The sequence below is a fragment of the Urocitellus parryii genome, chromosome X, assembly GCF_045843805.1.
Source record: "Urocitellus parryii isolate mUroPar1 chromosome X, mUroPar1.hap1, whole genome shotgun sequence".
NCBI lineage: Eukaryota > Metazoa > Chordata > Mammalia > Rodentia > Sciuridae > Urocitellus > Urocitellus parryii.
The window spans coordinates 98,408,566-98,432,338 of record NC_135547.1 but is presented as its reverse complement, the minus strand read 5'-3'; the positions used below and the strand labels follow the sequence as shown (position 1 = coordinate 98,432,338).

Genomic DNA, 23,773 nt, shown 5'->3' with positions numbered 1-23,773 from the left:
CCATATCAAAAATTCAAATGAGGGGCTGAGGTTGTGGCTCCATGGTGGAGCACTTGCCTAGCACTAGTGAGGCTCTGGGTTCGATTCTCAGCAACTCATAAAACAACAACAACAAATAAAATAAAGGTTAAATTATTTTTTTTATTTTTTTTTGGTAGTTCTGGGGATTGAATCCAGGGCCTTGTGCATGCAAGGCAAGCATTCTATCAACTAAAGGTTAAATTCTTTTAAAAAAAAATGCAAATGGATACACAAGGTAGTCTTTTCAAAGTATATGTTGAACTGCTATTTTACTCTTGATTTTTTTGTTTTGTTACTTTGATTTTTGATTTGTGGAACCAAAACCAGAGTGATGGTCTACACTAATTGCCTGCATTGTATGGATAATTTGCAGTTACTATAATTTTCTTTTTTCCTCTTACATTTGTTCTAATTTTATTTACTGAAATGCAATTTTATGTCTGTTGACTCTAGTAATGAGAATTGGAGCTTATATTTTGATATGTGTTTTCATTTTTTCCTCTAGAATTCATTGTTGTTGTTGCCTAACATAAAGAAGTTATCACATGAACAGATGCTCAATATCATTAGTCATTAGGAAAATGTAAATTAAAATCACAATGAGATACCTAGTCACACTTAGCAAGAGGCTTATATTCAAAGACAATGACAAGCATTAGCAAGGACATAGAAAAATAGAAACCCTCACACATGCTGATGGGATTGCAATATGACACAGCCAGTTTGGGAAAGAGTTTGGCAGGTTCATTAAAAAGTTAAACATAAACTGACTATATGCCCCAGTAATTCCACTCCTGGGTGTGGACCAAAGAGAAATGAAAATGAAAGTTCACACATACACTTGCTATGAGTAGTCACAGCAGCATTAATCACAATAGCCAAAGAGTGGAAACCACCCAAATGTCCATCAGCTAATGAACAAGACAAAATGTGGCATATATATACAGTACAAAACAGTTCAGCCATAAAAACAAAGTACTGGTACATGTTACAATATGAATCCTAAAAACATGCAAAATCAAAAAGCCAGTCACAAAAGAACCTATATCTTATGATTACCTTTATATGGAAAGTCCAGTAAAGGTGATTAGCTATAAATGGGCAACTTTTTGTGGTGGTGGAAATGTTCTACAATTGAACTGCAGTAATGGATGCAAAACTTGGTAAATTTACTACAAATCAAAGTATATATACTTAGGATGGGTGGAGCTTATGGCATATAAATCATACCTCAAAAAGTTGTCTTGAAAAAATTATCCTGTGACAGATTAGTGATAAACTGGCCATTCATCATAGAAAATTTGAGAAACACTATTGTTGCAAGTAACAATCAAGACTTTTTTTTATAAATAATGTTAATTAGAATAAAATATATTCCATGTGTGCATAATTTTATCAAAATGGACTCTACTATCATGTATAACTAAAAATAACCATTAAGAACAAACAAACAAACAAATAATGTGAGTTAAAATACATTATACATTTGATAAGTTAAAGGCTTCTGGGGACTTGGTTTTCTAATTTTAAGTTATATTTCTTCTATCTTTTTAAAATATACTTTTTATTTTGTATTTTTTTAGTTATAGATGAACACAATACCTTTATTTAATTTATTTATTGTTATGCAGTGCTGGGGATCGAACCCAGTGCCTCATACATGCTAAGCAAGTGGTCTACCACTGAGCCACAACCCCAACCCTTAAGTTAGACTTCTGATAGTTACAAATGACAGATAAATAACCTCAAGGCATTGTAGCATGCATGAATTATTAAGCATGTTAGGCATTTAAACCTTGCTTAGCCAAAGGCACGAAACTAACCCTAATACACTAAAAACTGTTGTAAGTTATTACCAGATTATTGACCATAATGTATGTATTTTTTATAATCAGATAAACAGCTGCTCAAAATAGAGGCTCATATGTTACCTACTAGCATTGAAAATCATGCCCTGTTAATTAAAACATTACTTAATTATAATAAAGTCTTCAAATATTCATACAAAATCAAAAACAGCAAAAAGAGGAGGGAGAAGACTAGAAGACAGAAACAAGAGTGTCCCCTGAACAGTCCTTCTGTTAGCTTCTGGTCTTTCCCCCTACATCATTTGCCAGTTTTTCATCTCTGAAGTTTATTTTTAGTCCCTGGAATCTTGTTTTATTAATTTTTATAAAAGAGTTTGTTGTAGCTGCCATAATAGCACTTTTGTGTACCAAGGTGGTAGTGAAGCCCCATAAAAGTATCTCTAGCTTCATTTTCAATTTCATTTAGTTTAATAGGATCACGCACTATCAGACTTTGAGACAAAATGAATGACGGTATTAGAGAAGCAGAAATGACTAATTCTGACAGTGTCAGCTGGTACATTCATACCATGAAGATTTTCCTGGATCAAAAGAAGTAAGACTCTATTAGAGAGAAAACTTGATTTAAAAAAAAAAAATCATTATATAAGTGATCTGGAAAGTGCTTGTACAGGAGGAAATGTGGTATGGAATGAAAGTTGAATGTCATGCCCTTCATTACCTATATCTGCTCTAGAGGGCAATTTAATATGAGGCACTGCCATCTTGGATCTATTCCAAGAGAATTTAGATTCTCAAAAGACACTCAAGTTTTATGTCATAAAACTTAAGGACAGTGACTGATCAAGAGTGGTGATGGAGAAGAAAATATAACCTGTCAAATAGATTTCCATTTTTAGTGTTGAGCTAAAATACTTAAAAGCTTACTTAAGTTGCTGAATCCAAGGAATGATCCGTTTCATGTCATCATTAACAGACTTTTCCATGTCATCCAGAGTGGCTTGGTCTACAGAATAAAGTACTTGATTAATTAATTGCTTACATGAGAAACAAAATCTTTATCTACATAACCCCAAACCAAAGTTAAAATTATTATTTTAGGCAGAAAATCATGTTGTTCTTCATTCAGAGAAAAACTAAATAAAATGCATCATAAGGTACATATCAACCTAATCTGTTTTCCTTCTTTAACATTTTAGCATATTTATAGATACAACAACTAACAGCAAATGTGCACTGGCAAGAAGAACAAGTAACAAATACACAAATAATTGTTTCCCTTTATTTTAATTACCAAAACTCTTATTCTAGTTTATTAGCATTTTCAAGTTATATGTATTTAAAATTTATAATATTACTAGACTTAGAGCCTTAAACATTATTTAAAAAAAAATTCGACTGAAATGTTTATTTACCAAACACAAATGATGTCTGACATAAACAAGAGCTGGTGTAGAAAGATTAGCTTGCTATATATCCCGTTGAACTTTCAGTAACATTAGAAAAATGCTAATAAATAAAATACTGAGTAAAAAAAAAAAAAGCAAGATACAAAACAAATTCAATTAGTGGGAAAAAAGCATAGAAAAAATGATAATATCAAAAAAACAAAAGAGCACTGTTACAGAATGAATTGTGTCCTTCCCCCACTGAATTCCTATTTTTGAAGCCCTAACCCCCAGTGTGATAGTTGGTGAAGGGGCCTTGGGAGATAATTAGGTTTCGAAGAGATCATGAGGCAGGGTGCTATGATTCAAAGCAATGATGAGTCAGTCCTACTTTCCATGAGTAGCTCATATAAAAATCTATATAGCCAGAAATGTGACCAGAAAACCCCTTATCTTCATCAATCTATCTTCCTTAATATTAATATCAAATGGAAAATGTGTTAATATATTCAAGAATACCATTTAGTAGCAACGCAAAAATACTGTTCCTAGTATTTCATTATTTCTGAACACCAACTTAGTAAAGTTAGAAATCAAAATTTTTAAATTCTCTATTGTGTTTAAAGCAGAGATAAATACTTTCCTCTAGAACTCTGTACCTCAAAAGTCATCATAGGTATTTATACTATCATAACTATGTTCTCCAGCCATGAATGACATTAGAATCTCTTGTAGTCGTTTCTATGTCACCCAACTATTAGTGGTAAAACAGAAACCATCTATTGGATAAGTTAATCTAAGCAACATCAGTTATCAACATTATTACTTTTACAAAAGAGAAACAGCATAAATGCAATTTTTATTGGGAAGTTTAACATCCGGTGCAAGAAAATCCAAACAAGGGTAAAAACAGGGCTCCGAGGAACAGATGGCAGCCAGTTATTCCTTCCATATCTACTTTAAACACTCTGTAAAAACACCCGTTCTGATACCTAAAGGCAAAATAATTTTATTTTGTTAAAATTTTTTTTCTTACACTGAGTGATTATATCATTTAATAACTTACCAAGTCCATAAAGCATCAACTGGAACATCCCAGAATGCAAATCTACAAAAATGTGCAGGCATTCCGAATTACCACAGGGCTCCAAGATGGGGACGACGAGAGCCGGAAGTGCAGTCTCGATGGAAGCTGAACAGGTAAGAATTTAAAATTATTTTTCTATCTGAATATTTTCCAAATATATATATCTCAGTGAGTAGAAACACGATTGAAAAACTAGAAGAAAAAGATGATTCTGCTAAATTTGGAATGGAATTATTGTCAACTAGGATGAATGTAATTTTCAAAAATGAATGTTTTAACAAGCTACCCTTTTCAAATATTACAGAGGGAAAAAAAAGCCAAGATTCCTTTAAAAGTGTTTAAAAATCTAATGAAAAGTCAACTGAGTTCTGGATTTATTTTCATGCAGTGGTTACTAATAAATAAACTTTTGTGGATTTTCTTCTTGATAATGGTTGAAAAATATCAAGAAGAAAATTAGTTATTTGGTAAACAGAATAAATCTCATCTATAGGCTGAAGATTTTCAATGTCATTCTTTATAAAGTGTTTTTCTGGCAATAAGGGGCAGGTGTTTCCAGAAAGACTTGAAAACTATTAAACATTATTGATGGCATAGGGAAACATTCTTTTCAAGTCATTTGTGCACCTCATTTTCAAGTCACAGATGAAACAAGAATATAAGCAATTACTAAACACAAATCCCAGAGCTGACAAGATACTTGATCTAGAGTATTACAGTATTTCCACTAGCCCAATTCACTTTTCCCTTAATCCCACAAGTTGGTAAAATGAAATCCAGTAAAAAGCAAAGCGCACTAAAGAATTTCCTCTTCTGGACCAAGTTCCTCTAAAGCTTCAGCACAGAAGGCAGGCAGGGAGCAAAGTGAGGGCATAGGCCTTTCCACTAGGCACGACTCCTCTGTGCCACTTTATAAACCAAGGACAACAGCATCTTCCCCTCCATGACACAGGTAGTTAGGAGGAAAAAAATAACAAGTCTAGGCAGATACCTTTAAAAAAGTAAAGTGGGAACCGGGTGTGGAGATCCACGTTTATAATCCCAGCCATGCAGGAGGCTGAGGCAAGAGGTTTGAAAGTTCTAGGACAGTCTGAGCAACTCAGCAAGATCCTGTCTCTAAATTTTAAAATATTTTAAAAGAGCTGGGGATACAGCTCAATCTTGCCTAGCGTGTGTTTAAGGTCCTGGGTTCAATTCCCGATACAAAAACAAAAACATAAAACTGGGGTATAGCTGAGGCCCTGGATTGAATCCCCAGTACCAAAAAGAAGCAGAGTGTGTTCAACAAATGAACATTATCTGTATTCCCTTATGAATTGAAGAAATAACCCAAACCCTCTTATGAATTTGCAATATTTTGGGTAGAGTTAGCATTAGTACTAAGTATACAAATTATCAAATTAATAAAAGAATGTAGGAGCATTTAATGAAAATAAATTGCTTTCAAGTTCATCTAGTACATATTTGTATACAAATGCTTAAGATCCAGGTGCAGCAGAAGTTTCACCTGAGGGGGTGGGAGAACAAAAAGGCATACACAGGAATTTCTTTTATAATATTTTTATAATTCAAGACCAGTGTGACAAATTTGTTCAAATCAATGATGTTTTGCTACACTTAACTAAATCAAGTAATATAATAAAAAAGTACTTAAATTTGAAACAGGGTTGCTGATTTTTAAAACATCTCTTTACAGTTGCAATTACTAATGGGATACAAATGTATCCTTTAAAGTGAAACTATTTCTAAAATGTAGCAATGGAATAAAGCTACTTCTGGGAATTGGGATAGCAATTATAGTTACAATCTATCAAATTTTAGTATTCTCAAAAACACAGAGCAGTGGTAGAGAACACAGTCCAAAAGGGAGAAAATCCTTAGATACGTGTCTATGAAAATTTTCTATTACCACCAATGTCCATATTTTTCTTTACAGAAAAATGAAAGGAAGTAACTAAGGCCAATCAGGAATGGCTGTTCTGAACTGAACACTTGCCCTGATTCAGGTGCTGGAGGGTAGACTACAACACAAAGGAACACAACTTGGCTCCCAAGAGTCAGGCAACTGCTGTGAACTGGGACATATCTGGAGTCACTTCTCGCAATTCACACTATTTTGATCTTCTCTCCAAAGTCCTGAGCTTCCTCTTCCCTGAGCCATTTCTGCCTCCACGAAACCACACATTGCCATCTGAGCTGTCTAAAATGTTTAGCTGTGTGTTCTCCCTCCGCACCGCCCCCCATGCTCTAATCTTTATGCTACTCATTTGCTCAGGTTAATCCAGTTAGGAGCTGGAAAACTAAGGGATTCCAAGAACAGACTACATTTCCCACCACAAAAGAGATCAAATAGGACCACATGAAGAGTTTAAATTCATGAAAGTGAATTTTTTAAACAAATTATACCTGAAAATGGTGGGTCGGCAGACCTTTTCCTCTAGCAGTTGTATTTGCAGAATGCCTTGATTAAAGCAGGACTTGGGACCAACCCTATATGCAAGCTCCTCCCTTGCCTCCAAAATCACAGTCCGTGAAACACTTATCCCTAGCACTGAGATTACAAATACACACCTAGGGCTTGAAACCCACTGCTGTAGCATGCTGCTACTAGAGTTAGCTAAGTCTCAACTAATATCCTCAAATCACAGATGGAGAATGGGGCCCAGATACGTAAATGACTTGTTCAAGGGCACATAGCTGAACTCAGATCTTCTGGCTATGCAGGTAGTGACATCTCTACAAATGCTACTAAAGAGAAATCTTCTACACTTAGATGAACAGTACACAAAACCATTTCTATGTAGACATAAACTTGGCTTACTTTTCAGAGTAATTTAAATATCCTGGCAATCACAGTAATTTCATTTTATTGTTTGATACCAGGGATTGAACCCCAGGGACGCTTACCCACTAAGCCACACCTCCAGCCCTTTTAAAAAATATTTTGTTTAGAGACAGGGTCTCACTATGTTGCTTCAGGCCTCCTTAAGTTACTGAGACTGGCTTTGAACTTCCAATCCTCCTGCCTCAGTCTCCCAAACTGCTGGGATTAAAGGTGTGCACCACTACACCTGGCTTGATTTTACTTTTTTTTACTTACTAAGCTTTGTTTACAGATGATACCAAAGTAAATCAATCTATCAAAGGATCACAAACCTTATTTTATGGAATCCTAAAAAATAAAATTTTAGCATTTTACTATTTTAAAAAATTAGAAATTAAAAAAATGAAGATTGCAAAATGCTTAGTCTTAAGGCTTAATTTAAGAACAAAATGGAAGTTTCAACAAAGGTGAAAAAGTAATAGGCAAAAACAGTCTTCAAGAAATGTTACTGAGATAATTGCATATGTTCATATAAAAGAATGCAGTTGGACCCCTACCTTATACCAGTCACAAAAATGAACTTAAAATGAATCATGGATCTAAATGTAAAAGCTAAATATGAGACGAATAAAAGAAAACCTAAGTGTGTATCTTTACAACTTCGGGTTGAAGAAATGCATTCTTAGGCTTGATGCAAATGCACAAGCAACAAAAAATAGATGAAATTAAACATCATCAATACTAAAAATTTGGCCAGGTGTGGTGAGGTGTGGTAGAACTGACTACTCAGTCCTGGCTACTCAGGAAGCTGAGGTAAGGGGACCACAAGTTTAAGACCAACCTAGGCAACTTAGTGAGACACTGGTCAGCAGATGGGGGGGACCTAGAGATGTTGCTCAGCAGTAGAGGGCTTGCTTGGCATGCACATGGTCCTGGGTTCAATCCCCAGGATCACCCTCATGCCCCGAAAAAAAAAAAAAAATCAGTACTACAAATAAATGATGCCATAAAATGAAGAAACAACCAGAGAAAAATGTGAGAAATTCTTGTAAATCATGATATATGAAAAGGGACCTATATCCAGAATATATAAAGAACTTTTACAACTCCATTAAAAAAGAAAAAAACAAACAAAAAAATTATAAAGTTGGTAAAGGATCTGAAGAGACATTTCTCCAAAGAAGATATATGGAAACATGTTCAACAATCATTAGGGAAATGCAAGTCAAAACCACAATGAGATACCACTTCGCAATCACTAGAAACAAAAAGACAACAAGTGTTGGTAAGGACGTGGAGAAGACAGAACTCTCACACACTATCATGGGATTGTAAAGTGGTGTTAAACATATCAAAAGGTTAAACAGAGTTACTACATGACCCAGCCATTACACTGCTAGGCATATATCCAAGAGAAATGAAAATGTATGTCCACACAAAACTTGAAGCATCATTCACAATAGCCAAAAGGTGGAAATAACCACAATGTCCAGCCATGATGAATTAATAAAATATGGAATATCCATACAGTGTATTAATTGACAATAAAAAGGAAGTATTGAAACATGGATGAACCTTGAAAATATTATGTTAGAAACAACATGCAAAAGACCCCTGATTATCTGATTCATTTATGTGAAATGTCTACATAGGCAACTCTGTGAAGACAGAAAGTAGGTTGGTAGTTGTCAGGAGGTGGGGGAAGGGTAAATGGGGAGGAACTGCCAATGGGTGCAGGGTTTCTTTTGGGGGTGATTCAAATGTTCTAAAATTAGACTGTTGTGATGGCTGTACGACTCCTTGAGTACAGTGAAAACCATCAAATGAGGTAATCCCATGTGAGTTACATCTCGATAAAGCTGTTAAGAAAAAAGAACAAAGGGGGGATTCAGCACCCTTCCTAACCCCAATGGGTTTCAATTATACTTTCTGATCATAATTTTTAGCCATGTATTCAACATCTTTGCTTCAGAGATTGGTGGAGGGGGTTCCCACTGAAACTAATCATTAAGATTATTAAGCACTGACAATTCTAATGTTGAACCCTGATAAAGCTAATGGACTCCCATCCGCTCCCTGCAAAGTAAGATTTAATCAATACATTCAGCAGAGTTCTGGTACACCCTTTCTTTTTTTCTTAAGGTCCATACTTGCAATTCCATTAAGATGCCCTTCCCTTAATCTCTTTAAAAATGTAAGCTCCTTTTCACATCTATTATTCATTTTTCTTGAATGACCATATATCTTTTTATTGACACAAAATAACTGTACATATTTATAGGGTACAACGTGATGTTTTGATACATGTAGACATCGTGTAATAATCAAATCAAGATAATGTATCCATCACCTTAGACATTTATTATTTCTCTGTGATAAGAACATTCAAAAAAACCTCTTTTCTATTTTGAATGTTGTAGCCAAGTCTAGTCATGCCGCTATGCAACAAAGCAGCAGAATCTATTTGAATGAATATTGTAATTTTTTTCTGACTTGGCCTATTCTTCAAAAGTGCCTTTATATACTTTTGTTCAAAGTGGCTTTAATCCAGGTTACTAATATACCTAAGAAGCTGTTTTTAAGTATAATGGATTGAGCTGGGCTTTGTGATGATAATAAAAGGCAGTATCTTTGCTACTAGCACTATTAAGACTTCCTACTTTCACCTACATCATCTTCTTAATTACCTTCCTACCTTCCTACTTCACCTTACATCATCTCACTTAATTAACTTTTCGAGTGGGGCACAAGGTAATCATGGTCAGAAATAATTGGGATAGCATAGTAAACAAGCTCATTATGATGTGAACCTATATAGAATGAAGGGTTTTGCTTTCTAAACGATTGACTGGTCAATTTGGAAGATTTTTCACTCTGTTTTTAAATGCATTTCTTATTTTGAACCCTGTTACTATATTAACAATCCAAAAAAAATTGTAAAGGGATGAAATTCTTCTTTACTCAGTTGTATTTTATAAATATAAATACTTGGAATGCTGCCTCATCAGTAAAAGAAATAAAATTCATGTTAAAAAGCTTCCATTTCAATATTAAAAAAAAATTTGAAACAGAGGCACTATGCAAACATTTCAAAAATGAGGCCAAGCAAAGAAAAGAATAAAATAAAAGAAAAATTAGAACAAGTTTGAAAATTTTACAAGTTAAAACATGGAAATGCCCAGCCTCCACACAAAACCAATGTACCATGAAAACAGTTGTGTTTAAAAAAGACCCTTCATACAACAAATGTGGATGCTAACTTAAAGAAAAGCAAAGCAGAAATGTCAATTTAAAACACCTACAGTTTTCATTGGCATTGAAGCCTCTAAGAATGGCCTTCAGTTCCTGGAGCTTCTGATGAGCTCTTGCATGGACGCTGTCAATCAAGAGTTTTTCTATTGATAAGTGGTCAATCTGCATAAACAACAACAAAAGTGCATGTGCAATTGAAATATTTTTACTTTAAAAGACTGAGAGTAGAATTCCGTGCTACAAAATATTTTAGAAGAATCACATTGATTGTTAACCAGTAAAAGTAAACTTAGATAAAATTAAAAATCAATTTATATCATATTAAGTTAAAAATTAACTTGTGTGATATTGGAAGCTTAAAAAAACTACAGTTGATATTTTGATGAGGAGATAAAAATATGTGTGTATGTGTGTGTGTGTGTGTGTGTGTGTGTGTATCAGTTATTATAATAATCAAATGCCAGACCTTAAAAATAAAATAATGGTCTGAACTATAAAATTTGTGATAGAATTGGGGGGTGGGTGGCTCAGTGGTAGAGCACATACTTAGTAAACACGATGCCCTGAGTTTAATCCCCAGCAAACCCCCACCCAAAAGTGAAAGTCAAAGTCAGTATCACATGTTAAGTAAAAACACAATGAATACAGAAGTGTAACACTCAAAACAAATTTCATAAAGGATTTTAGAAACGATTAACGATTTTAAAGAACTGGGTACGTTGATTTAATCATGTTATAATCTAGTAATTATAATAATATAATTATGATTAATTATTATGGATCAGATTATAATTAAGTCATACTGATTTAATCAAACCATATTAAAATATATTGAGATCCTTCACCTTCATAGCTCTTTCTACTAATTTGGAATCAGAAGCTGGCAAAGGGGGATCATGAAAAATCTGTAGAGGCTTGGAGACATCATTCTCATCAATTTTAATTGTAACTTTGTGAACAGAAGCTGTTCCTGTTTTCCTACCAAGAACCTGTTGACTGAAGAGAAAAAAGAAATATTAAAAAAAAATTTCAACATAGCTTAACTTTTGGAATAATCAAAAAATAACTCTAAAACAGAAAAACCTGTCTTCTAGGCAGTATTTATTCACTTCTAATTCCTTTAGAGAAAATGGGAATAAAGCAAAGTTCAAACACAGCTTGATATCTGATTTTCTCCAAAACAAAGTTTTTAAAAGGTATAATTGAAAACAGAAAACTGTGCTAAGCAAACATATTAAAAAAAAAAAATACTCAACAACCTAACCTAATGGTCTTTTAGCAATCTGGTATGACTCTAGAGTAAACTAACCTTAAGATTTTAAAAAATATTACATCTTAATATAAATAGATAAATGTTTATGGATCTGAAACATGCAATGTTCTAAGAAAGGTGTGGGGTTGGGGATATAGCTCAGTGGTAGAGTGCTTACCTAGCATGTATGACTATACAAATGCAAGTTACCATGGGCACATACTCATTATGAGTATATATTAAGTCAGACATATGAGAGAGAGAGAAAATAAAAAAGAGTATTTAATCAAAGCATAAATCTACCAGAACCAATTTTACTTACTTCCAAACAGACAGCGAGAGGCACTTTCCAGCATGATACCTTTCCACCTGCACAAGGTCTCCCCACCGCTCTCGGATTAACATTAGAGTCTGGGAATGTAACACTTCTAACTGAAGTGATAAGCAGAAAGAATCTGGTAGATCTTGTTAAGCAAATCTAATATATACATTACTCTAACCGTCAATAAAACGTAGATAAACTTCATTTAACAAAGCACCCACTACCAAAGAGCTGGGTATGAAGGAACTTTTGGGAATCATCTCTCTCTGATGACTCATGCTAAAAAGTGGTAAAATTTGTGGTATTTTTAGAAAAAAGTTTTATATTTAATTCTGAACCAGCATAAACAAACCATAAGGTCCATGTTGACCCTTAATTCAAAGTTTAGGAAATATGGATTAACCAAGTAGTACTACTCATTCCTCAAACAGTACTATTTTCTAACATATCACTTTTGGGGGCCTGCCTACAAATTCAACAGTAAAATTTAAACATTGTTTCATTATAGATGGGGAAGTATGTTTCACAATGGCTGCTTTCCCAGTTTTGTTTCTACCCAAAGTAGGGGAGAGGCTAAGCTGCTTCAGTTCAGAAATAAAGATAAATGGACAATGTAGGAGGGAAAGGGAGACACAAAATCCTTATAATATGTCTCAAATTCCAGAAGGATACGTAGACAGTTGTACATGTCCTGAAGAGGTTTCTCATCAGCAAAGAGCCTAGACTGCACCAGCTGATGGATAAAGTTGATCTGCATACTATGAACCAAGGCTCGCCCATCTTCCGTTGGCAGGAGAAAAGAAGGCAGTTCATCAGAAAAGGGTACAGATCACGTCATGATGCCAACTAAGGAAGTGTATACTAACAATGAATTTTAAAAAGAAAAGAACTGAAATTAACCCTGGAAATTCGGGAACACTATACTCTGAGAAAGAACTGAAACTTCCATAGGCAGTAGGTAGTTCTGATTATGATAAAACTTGCTTCCAATTACAGGATAAACTGCTATACAGATTCATTATTCTGCAGGAATATTTCAACAATACACCAAACATTCAAATCAATACTTATGATTTAAATCAGTAATTGTAATTTACCTCCTGTTTCTTTATCCTCAACCAGAATTTCTAGCTTGAGAAGACGCCATGGAACATCAGGGTCATCTCCCATCACTGTCAAGGTAGCCTCAAATTCTCCTTCAACTCGAAACTTCACGCGGCCATTTGCTTTTAGAAGAAGAGAAAGAAGTGTACTTTGCTCCCAAACAAGCAGCCTCCTGCTAAGCTTCAGTCTTGTAAAGAAATTTTAGCTAGACTGAGAATTCTTTCTTAAGTCTTCAAATCATTCATTGGTTCTCTCATGAACAGAAGCCAGCACCCAAGTCATTAAGAAACTAAAGGCAGCTCTTTTGACAAACAGTATTTTCTTGAGACTCAAATCAGGGACCCTTCTCCTTCAACTCAACAAGATCTCGTCCAACATGGACGTTGTATTTTTAGGTACTAAAGAGACTGATGACTGACAAGGCATAGACTCAAAAAACACCAAAACTGTGTGTCAAAACTTCATAGTATTTCTTTGAATAAAACTATTTAAGAAAATATTCTTTAAAAAATGAATTTCAGCCTGGTGCATACCCTCCTAGAATTCCAGCTACCTGGGAGGCTGAGGAGGAAAAAAAAAAAATCACTTAAGTCCATGAGTTCAAGACCAGTCTAAGCAACACAGTAAGATATCATCTCAAAAAAAAAGAAAGAAAGAAAGAAAGAAAAAGTTTTAGGTACATACCAACTGTAAGATTTGCTAGCTGAGGAGGAAGATCTGTGGTTACAAGCCGATGTCTAAGAATCTGATTAAGCTGATGAAGTGTGGCTTGTTTCTCGATTTTGGTAATTGGGTCTGGAGGAATGATTTTATCCTTAAAAAAAAAAAAAAAAGTTAAGTGACTTTTAACTAATCACTGTATACCTTTCCACTGAACTATACCCCCAGCACAAGGCATAATTTTTACCTGTGCCTGTCTTTACACAATGTTTTCTTAACTTGACCCAAGAGATACTCAACACTCATTTCTGCAGTTCACATCTAAAAATAGTGAACATTACTACCATGCATTAGGGTGCCAAAAATTCCTTGGTCACCTAGCTTAGACCACTATATGACATGGTCTTCATGCTCCATTTATGAAATCAACTTAATATCAAGGGATGACTTACCCTACTTATTTTTTTAATTAATTTATTTTGAGTGCTAGGTACCAAACCCAGGGCCTTGTGCATTAGCCCCTATACTTCTCAAAAGTATAAAATATAGTAACACCAACTTGGTAAACTAGCACAGTAAATTTTAAAACACTTCCAAATGGCAATCAGCATGCAGTATTCTCACAGACTGAAATCAATGTTAAGTGATGTTGGCACATCTGCCCACTCCCACCCAAAAAAAGGATTCACCCATTTCGATACCTCTCACATTCCAGCCCCAATTTATTTCACAAAAAGTACAATTTACTTATAGAGAAAAAGGACCATATGAAGTATTTGTTTTGAAAATGTTTTTTTTTGGTAGGCTACTTAATCCGAAACCAAATACTTTTCGGAGCACAAAGGTCAAAGCACTTACCCTAATGCAGGTTAAAAGCTTGAACTTTTCTAAGCACAAGGTCAAAGCACTTACCCTAATGCAGGTTGGCAGCCGTGGATAAGAGCCAGTAGTCAGGACATCGATGGCATACGGGATAGCAAAACTAGGCAGGCGGGCATGGACCAGAGCATCTCTAGCTAACGAGGCCAGGCGATCAGCAGTATCCACAAACAAGATGGCTTGCTGATCTAAGAAGCTTGAGATCATCTTTAATGCAAAAGGAAATGCATTCAGCTGCTTCAAAACTATCTGTTTCTTATATTAAACATCAAACACACAAAATATAAAAAGTTGGGAAAAGAAAAGAGAATAAAATGCTTCTACTCTTAGTAGAAGTACTGAAAAGCATGGCCTCCTAGACTTAGACTGACTTGGATTTCTATCAATGCCACCAGGTCACTGCTAACACACCCTTGTCTTCTAAACTGGGTTTCACTGATATTTAGGCCATTCTAAGAGTCCCCTCAATGGAGTCACTGTGAAAAGGCTCATCAATCAAAGTCAAGATCAAAGACTACCAAAATCCTCTCTCTGGGAAGATTTTCATCAACCCTATTGGGATGTCAATTTATCCAAACCCACCTTAAACATGGGTAATGAAACACTTGCTGAATTTAAAATACACTAGCTTCAGCTACATCCCTTTTGACTTAGAAATTTAATAAAGATAAAACTTCAGTTTCCAGTACCTTATTAGTGAGTTCATTAGGTTCCTCATGATCATCATGTTCTTTTTTAAAATATTTATACACCAACTATTAACATGGTTAACAACAATCTCCTTTGGAACTTAACTGATCTACTGAATAGACATTTCTGTAAGGAAGATACACAAATGGCCAATATGGACATGAAAAGATGTTCAACATCACTGGCCATCAGGCAAATGGATACTGAAACCACATAAAATACTACTTCATACCTACAAGGAAGGCCAGATTTCAAAAGCCAGATAACATGTGTTGGAACAGTTGTGGAAAAACTGGAACTCTCATATATTGCAGGTGGGAATGTAAAAATGCTGCAGCCACTTTAATTTATTTATTTATTTGCCAGGATTTAACCCAGGAGCACCACTTATTTATTTATTGGTTTGTTTGTTTGGGTACCAGGGATTTAACCCAAGGGCACCACACCCCCAGCCCTTTTTATTTTTTATTTTTGAGACAGGGTCTCGCTAAGTTACTTAAGGCCTCATGAAACTGCTGAGGCTGACCTCAAACTTGCAATCCTCCTGTCTCCTCAGCCTCTGGAGTCACTGGGATTACAGGCATGCACCACCACACCCAGCTGCAACTACTTTAGAAAACAGTCTGGTACTTTCCTCAAATGATTAAATGTAGAATTATCACATGACCCTGATGCTCTACTCTTAGATATGTACTCAAAACAAATAAAAGCATGTATTCACACAGAAACCTGTACAAGATTAATTACAGCAATATCATTCATAATAGCCAAGAACTGAAAACCCAAACCACTGTTAATGAAGATAACACAAAATGTATATCCATGCAATTCAGCCATAAAAAGGAGTGAAGAACTGATACATTTTACAACACAAGTGAACCCTGAAAACATTATAAAGATGCCAGACCAAAAAAAAAAAAATACAACATAAGATTTCTTTTATATGAAATGTTCACAACAGGCAAATCCAGAGACAAGAAGCAGATTAGTGGTTGCTCAAGGCTAAAGGAGAACTTGGAGGTGATAGCAAAAAGGTGTAAGTATTCTTTTTGAGGTGGTAAGAACATTCTAAAACTGACTGTGGTAATGGATGCACAAATCTGTGAATATAATAAAAATCATTGAGTTATACACTCTACATGGGTGAGTTGTATGGCATGTGAATTGTGTCTCAATAGACCTATTAAAGGGAAAAAAGGCATGGTAATGAGGGTTTTCTCTTTTCCTTAGACAAAACATACTTAGACTATATTACCACTAGAGCTCTATAACCTGTGCAGTTACACAGAGCGACACACTGAGTATGGCTAGTAGCATTAAAGAGCTTTTTTTTTTGTTTTCAGCCCTGGAAACTGAACCCAGGGCCTTGCACATACCAGGCAAGTGCTCTACCACTGAGCTTCATTCATAACCAGCCCTTTCCTTTAAATTTTACCTTGAGACAGGGTCTCAAGAAGTTGTCCAGGCTAGCCTTGAACTTGTGAACCTCCTGCCTCAACTTCCTGAGTAGCTGGGATTACAGACATGCGCCCACATAAGATCATTAGCTATTAAGAACCTCTAATGAGGGGCTGGGGTTGTGGCTCAGTGGTAGAGAGTGTGCCTCACATGTACGAGGTACTGGGTTTGATTCTCAGCACCACAAATAAATGAATGAATAAAATAAAGGTGCATCAACAACTAAAAAAAAATTTTCTTTAAAAAAAAAAAAAGAACCTCTAATGAGATCAGTTTAATGATCATTAGACTGAGAAAATAGGTGTCAAAATATGAACAATATTCTAATTGACCAGTTGATGGATTTGACCTCTGACACAAAACACTTCCATGTCTATACTCACAAACAAAAACACTGAAACTTTCTGCAAGTCCGGTACTTCCTTCAGAATGTGACTTATTTGAACAGCAAATTCAGAAAACAAATAGAAGAATGCTACATAGTACTAGGCTTCACTGAAAGATGAATACAATGTAGCTTGATTTCAAACTAAGAGTTTCCAATTTGTCTGATAATGTTATTGAAGCATGCAACTTAGTACTATCAAATACATGATTTTAATACTTATGGTATAATTAGGGACTTAATATCAGACTTGAAAAAAACTGAACACTTGACTTTGATACCCTTCAGAAATGCCTAATCTTTTTTTTTTTTTTTTTGGCGGGGGGGGGGGTTTACTGGAGATTTGACCCAGAGGCTCTTTACTACTGAGCCATATCCCCAGTCCTTATTTTTCAAGATAGGGTCTAAGTTGCTGAGGACCTCACTTATTTGCTGAGACTGGCCTTGAACTTGTGATCCTCCTGTCTCAGTCTCCCAAGTCACTTGGATTACAGGCCTATGTCACCACACTCGGCTAGTAATGCCTATATTTTTACTAAAGGTTTGAACATGTGTAATAAAATATCATCCCAAATTAAGTAATTATTGAAAGAAATCTGAGACTTTTCAGAAATACTATACCTCACTTCTTTGTTTAGGCCAAAATAGATTAATTAGAACTGGTGCCCAAATTTCCAAAACAATGAACTGTACACTTTCAGATAAACTTGAAATAAGCATGTTTATTAATATTTATAACAAAAACTATTCTTTAAATTATGCTTCACATTGTACAAAAGACTGTTTATGAACTTTAATTTCCCAATTACATCAACAGACCACAATAGATGAACTAACAGAAATTTCCCCCCATAAGGAAAATTTCATATATGGTACAGAATATTCTCCCCCTAAACAAACCTTCAATCAATGTTATACACCTGGATATGAGTCTACTCAAAGAGACTCAAAATATGTGGCTAGCTACGTCTTACAGAATTCTTCCAGCCCCTCCATTAGCTGCCAGGGCTGAAATTGTACATGAACTTCAATGATAATCAGGGTTGGCTTCTTCTCTTTTAAGCTTAAAAAAGAGAAAAAGGAGAAGAAGAATCTATATTCTAGAATTTAGAATTCTCAATTTCTTCATAACTTCCTTTCTCCTTTCATTCTGGCAACTTTCATATAAGTTCTATGTCTAATGATAAGGAAATCCAGTGAAATAAAGGATAAGCAAACCCAGCAGGCGAATACTGAGGTGAGATGTCAGGAAAATTATATGCAGAAACACATATACAAAAATTATGTGTGGATTTCTTTCTGAAGTGGTATTTTCTGGAACAGGCAAACCCCCATATAGATTTACAAATATAAAAACTGCTATAAAAATATTTTCAACTTAGCTTGTCAGGGTACTAAAAATAAACTACTGTGGTACCTCTATACTAGTTAGCTGCTAATTTTAACTTATCCAGGAAGCCCTATAAACTTAAGAGAATGTTTAAATCCCTTAAATATAACTTAACCAATGTAAAGCTGTTTTTCTACTTTAACCTATGAAAACTGGTAACATTTTACAATGTCATTACGTACTTGAATGGCGAAAAAAAAGGAATTTGAGCATCATTGTCAAACTTAGAGCATATCCCCATTTTGCTCACTTTCCAAATATAACTGACAACAGCCAGAAGTTTACTTGGCTTTGCAGAGTTGGGCCTAGAGAGCTGACCTCAATTAAAGTGGGTAAATTGCTCTCATTACTTCAGGGACTTAATTTGTTTTATGATAATTATTTTACCCTTTCCAATATGAACTCCATTCTCCTCATTAGGAGTGATGGAAATAAAACAGGAGCAATTATGTGCCTCATCTGTTAACACCACACCAACATCCCCAAGCTATGAGCTCAATGAGGTCGTACAAGATCCCTACTGCCCAGGCACGGTGGTACATAGCTATAATCCCAGCAATTTAGAAAGCTGAGGCAGGAAGATCACAAATTTGAGGCTAGCCTCAGCAACATAGTAAGACTTTCTAAAAATAAACAATAAAACAAAACGACTGGGGATATAGCCCATGGTAAAGTACCCCCGGGGTTCAATCCTTTGTACCAAAACCAAAAGAAAACAAAAACAAAAAATGATTCCCTACTGACAGCTTTCCTCAACACTTCTTAAAAATAGCTTATAACTTTTGGGATGGGTAGATCTTAGCATCTTTGGCATACTTCACTGCTTGTCACTTGTCCAAATTCGAGTGAGTGGCTCAATCATCAAAAGACTAGGAGTGGCCGGGTATGGTGGTGCACACCTGTAATCCCAGCAGCTCAGGAGGCTGAGGCAGGAGAATCTTGAGTTCAAAGCCAGCCTCAGCAAAAGCAAGGCGCTAAGTAACTCAATGAGACCCTGTCTCTAAATAAAATACAAAATAGGGCTGGGGATGGGGCTCAGTGGTTGAGTGCCCCTGAATTCAATCCCCGGTACCCACCCCCCCAAAAAACAGGAGCTTCTTGAAGACAAGGATTGTGCCCTATAACTCATGTTCAATAGAGGTTTGGATAATAGATGGGTGAATAAACAAATGAACAGATAAATGCTGTTATCAGCTCTATGACCTTGAAGAAGCCACGTAATTTCTAGAATCTTCTAGAAACCTCATCTCCTCATCTATACAACAGGGAGAAAACACCAACTCTGCCATTCTCATACAAGGATGTCAAGAATCAATAAGCAGCTCTCTTGCTTCCTGGCTGTCAGGAACCAAGCAGCTTGCCTCTGCCATGTCCTTCCACCATGATGCTCTACGTCACCCTGGGCCCAGAGCTGTGGAGTCAGCCAACCTGGACTGAATCTCTAAAACCTTCTGGAGGCTGGGAAATTCAAGATGAGGACACTGAAAGATTTCATGAATGAAGCAAGTTACTAGGCACAGGCCACTCTCAAGGGGAGGGGATCATGCAAAGGCATGAATATCTAGAGGAAAGGATCATGGGAGCCATTTCAAAAGCTGCCCACCACATAAGTGAAACTGAAGCCTAAACATAAAATTCACTCAAGCGGCATAATGGAAGGATGACATGGAAGGAGAAGATGAAATCAGTCTCCCAAGAACGTAATCCTTTATAGGCCTGTATGGGCTTTGGTGGAGGACACATGATGTGTGAACTTCTGAACAGTGCTTGAGAAACCTCTGCACCCAAGGACTGAAGATGATAAATGTACCCCAGAACTCAAAGCAGGATTATAACCGTGTGGCCTGTGGATCATTGGATATAACTAACACTTTGTGGACTAGCCTAGTTCTTACCCTTCCATTATTGTTTGTTAATTCTCACAATAGTACTCTGGGGTATATACTGAATTGGCCCTTCTAAAAAAGACCATCTAGGTTCAAAAAAGGCTCTTAACCATGGCACTTCTTACCTCATGTCCAGTATTCATAACTTTAACTTAGGGAATCCTGTCTGCATACATCCCCTCATTCTATTCTGTTTCAGTAGTTCTCAACCAAAGAATCACTATGGACCTGAAATCAGTTGCCAAATACAAGTAAATTTACCACTGATAACAAAACTAATATGAGCTAATGACTTAGGTTGAGAAATCAGAGTGAATTCAGGATTACCTGAAAAGTCCTTCCTTGTACACATTTCTATTCATATATTCTTTCTTATTGATTAATTGATTCTGAAGATGGAACCCAGGGGCACTTTGTCACTGAGCTACATCCACAGAGATTTTTTATTTTTATTTTGAGACAAGGTCTCACTAAGTTGCTGAGGGTCTCACTAAGTTGCTAAGGCTGGCCTTAAACTTGTGATCCTCCTCACTTAGCCTCTCAAGTAGTGTGTACCATCACACCCAGATCATGTATTCTTCTTGAGTGAGGAACAAAGGAGGAAGAGTGCAATTGAAGGATAAGAAATTGCATCAACCAGATGAAAGGAAGCATCTCTAACATTCTCTAGGATGAGAATAGTCTTTTGCTAAAAAAAAAAAAAAAAAATGAACAAATCTCCTGACATGTGGCTACCTAAGTCTGGAGCTAAAGGTAAGTAATTTAGATAGACATCACTCATCAATGCCTGCTGCCTGAGGGACAGTTTAAAAGGGTGAGGGTTAGGAGAGGGGGAAAGGAAATAAAACTGCATACTAGCAGGAAGGACTGACTAGCTTTTGTGTTTTTTGTATTTGATTTGTTTTGTTTGTTCTAATTAGTTATACATGACAGTAGAATGCATTTTGACACATTGTACACAAATGGAGAACAACTTCTCATTGTTCATGCTGTACACCATGCAGAGTCACAACAGTAGTGTAATCATACATGTATGTAGGGTCATAATGTCTGTCTCATTCTACCATAGCAAAGACTAGCTTCTTTTGTGAGAGAGTACATAAATTTAAATTTTTGGAGAAAAATAAATATTTATGATTTGACTGTAAAAAAAAATCAATAAGCAAAATTTAAGGAAAATCTTTACAAATTCTAAAAATACAAAATTTAAACTAACAACTTCCCCTCTTTAGTTCCAATCTCATATTTAAAGCTGTTTATGTAATGATGTCTCCAAAAACCTCCTACTCTTCTGATCAAGTGTCCAAAGAAAATACTAGGTTTCCAAAGAAATCCACTGTACATTATCCTAGAGAAATATGATTACTTATGAAGGTGATGTCATTTAAATAAGAAGTATTGAAGCTAAAATTAGCAACTGTTTACTATAACATTCAAAGCTTTTCATACAAAGTAAAACCAAAAGTTTAACTCACCGCACATTTTTCCACTTTGCCAGCATTATTAGCCCATTTTACTAAAGCTAATAATCGAACGAAGAGTTGGCGTGTCCGGCTAGCAAACTGTACTATTTCTATTTTCCTATAAAAGAGTTTTCAGAAAACCAATATATTACAATGGATATTCCACAAATTTATTTCATCTGAGCTAAAAAAAAAAAAAAAAAAACATCTGTGTTTACAACCACTACAACAAAACGAAACTCCTAAATATTTATACAAATATGAATTATCACATTTTGTATGCCACCTGTATATACTTTATTTTTTGACCACACAGTAATAAACCCAATAGGATGTTTTAGCAATAAATCACTTTTTAAAATCAATTTCATACTGCAATAAAAGCTGTTTCTAAAACATACTAAACTCGCGGATATATGGTAGTAGAAGTTAACTGCATCATAGAGGGAATCAAATTAGGCGTTTGATGTAACTAACTTCCTAGCTGAAATTAGTAGTTAGTAACCTTTTTGATAAGAGCAGGGAATTGAAATACATTTTTACCAAAGCTTGAAACTATTACTCTTTCTACAAAAGCAAGGGCCAATTTCCCATCTTGGAAAAGCAAGATTTAAAAATTTGAATAAAGAAAGAACTGGACAACCCTTTATCAAATGAATTTTAGTGGGTAAACACAGAATTAAATTATTTAAGCCAAGTCAAAGAGAATATGTTGAATAATAAAAATACAAAGTAGAAGGTATGTTTATATCTAATTTTTTCTTTTTTTATTGGTGCATTCTAATTATACATAACAGAGGGATCCATTACGCCATATTTATACATGCAGTTCATATCTATTTTTGTTATACCCATCTCTATGCTTTTTCTCCCAACATTCACCAGTATTTTTATCATCTCCTCATAAAGTCTTAGAGATTCACTAAAAGCTTTACGTTGTCAATCAGTGCGTTAGCTAGACTTCTCAACTTCAAGGCAGCTACAAAAGGGATAATCATATCTTTGATGGCTTACCTTAAGACACTTAAAGAAAAAAAAAATACTCAAGATGCCAGAACTAATGGCAGCACCCAGAAGAATACCAACTTCCCTCCAGGTGGACTAACCTATGAATTTTCATACATCTTGTCAATGACCTACAAATCCAAACTACATCTCTGCATCTCTCCAATATCACCACCATGATGAAATGCACCAAAATAAGCTTTTGCTTAAGTATAATCCTAACTAAAGGCTACAGAGTCAAACTGCTACCAAGAGCATATGAAGCCCACAACCAACCTGAAAGGATTCCTTGAGATCAGCCAACAACTTGATTGGTGGCACTATATAGAGAAAAATCAAGGACAACTTGGCAATGACTCTTTGCTAATGTCTATGAAGATTATGGAAAAAAACAAGCAGAGCATCGCTGACAAGAGAGACATAGCAAAAGTGTTAAATGCACATGAAGATCTGGCAGAGCTGGGGATGTAGCTCAGTGGTACAGCGCTTGCCTAGCATGTATGAAGCCCTGGGTTCCATCCCCATAATCCTCCCCATAAGATCTGGCAGCCACCTGAGAGCTAGAAGCCTCTGTAGTGTCACTTTAACACAGCAATGAATTACAGAGGATGTGAGGTCTCTGCTCCCCTCCCAGAGCAAACAGATTTGCATATTATTAATTTGATTTCCTAAATACATTCCTCTACTAGAAAGAAGAAGTCCCTTTTTGTAAACTATTGCGATGTGGTTTGGTTTTCTGAACCAGGGTCTCAGCGATAAGGAATGTGAGCCAATTTCCAAAGGCCCAGTGTCCCTTCACCCCACAACAGACAAAACCTTCTGTCCTTTGAAATTGACCAGCTAAACCATAACACAAGTAAGTTTCAATTGTCTCTTTCACCTCTTTACCTATGTCTAAT

The 23,773-nt window shown here is 35.6% G+C and overlaps 1 protein-coding gene across 1 annotated transcript in view; it reads right to left on the bottom strand.

Annotated features, from left to right (window-relative positions):
- Med14 (mediator complex subunit 14) overlaps positions 1 to 23,773 on the bottom strand; it is a 71,136-nt gene that overhangs the window by 41,531 nt on the left and 5,832 nt on the right. The window contains exons 3-12 of the mRNA XM_026387555.2: positions 21,882 to 21,987; positions 14,631 to 14,804; positions 13,743 to 13,872; positions 13,052 to 13,180; positions 12,627 to 12,734; positions 11,955 to 12,087; positions 11,226 to 11,376; positions 10,431 to 10,542; positions 4,284 to 4,409; positions 2,757 to 2,835 (exon numbers count right to left, since the gene is read on the bottom strand). Of these exons, the coding sequence (XP_026243340.1) occupies positions 2,757 to 2,835; positions 4,284 to 4,409; positions 10,431 to 10,542; positions 11,226 to 11,376; positions 11,955 to 12,087; positions 12,627 to 12,734; positions 13,052 to 13,180; positions 13,743 to 13,872; positions 14,631 to 14,804; positions 21,882 to 21,987 (1,248 nt within the window). The remainder of the gene's footprint in view (positions 1 to 2,756; positions 2,836 to 4,283; positions 4,410 to 10,430; positions 10,543 to 11,225; positions 11,377 to 11,954; positions 12,088 to 12,626; positions 12,735 to 13,051; positions 13,181 to 13,742; positions 13,873 to 14,630; positions 14,805 to 21,881; positions 21,988 to 23,773) is intronic.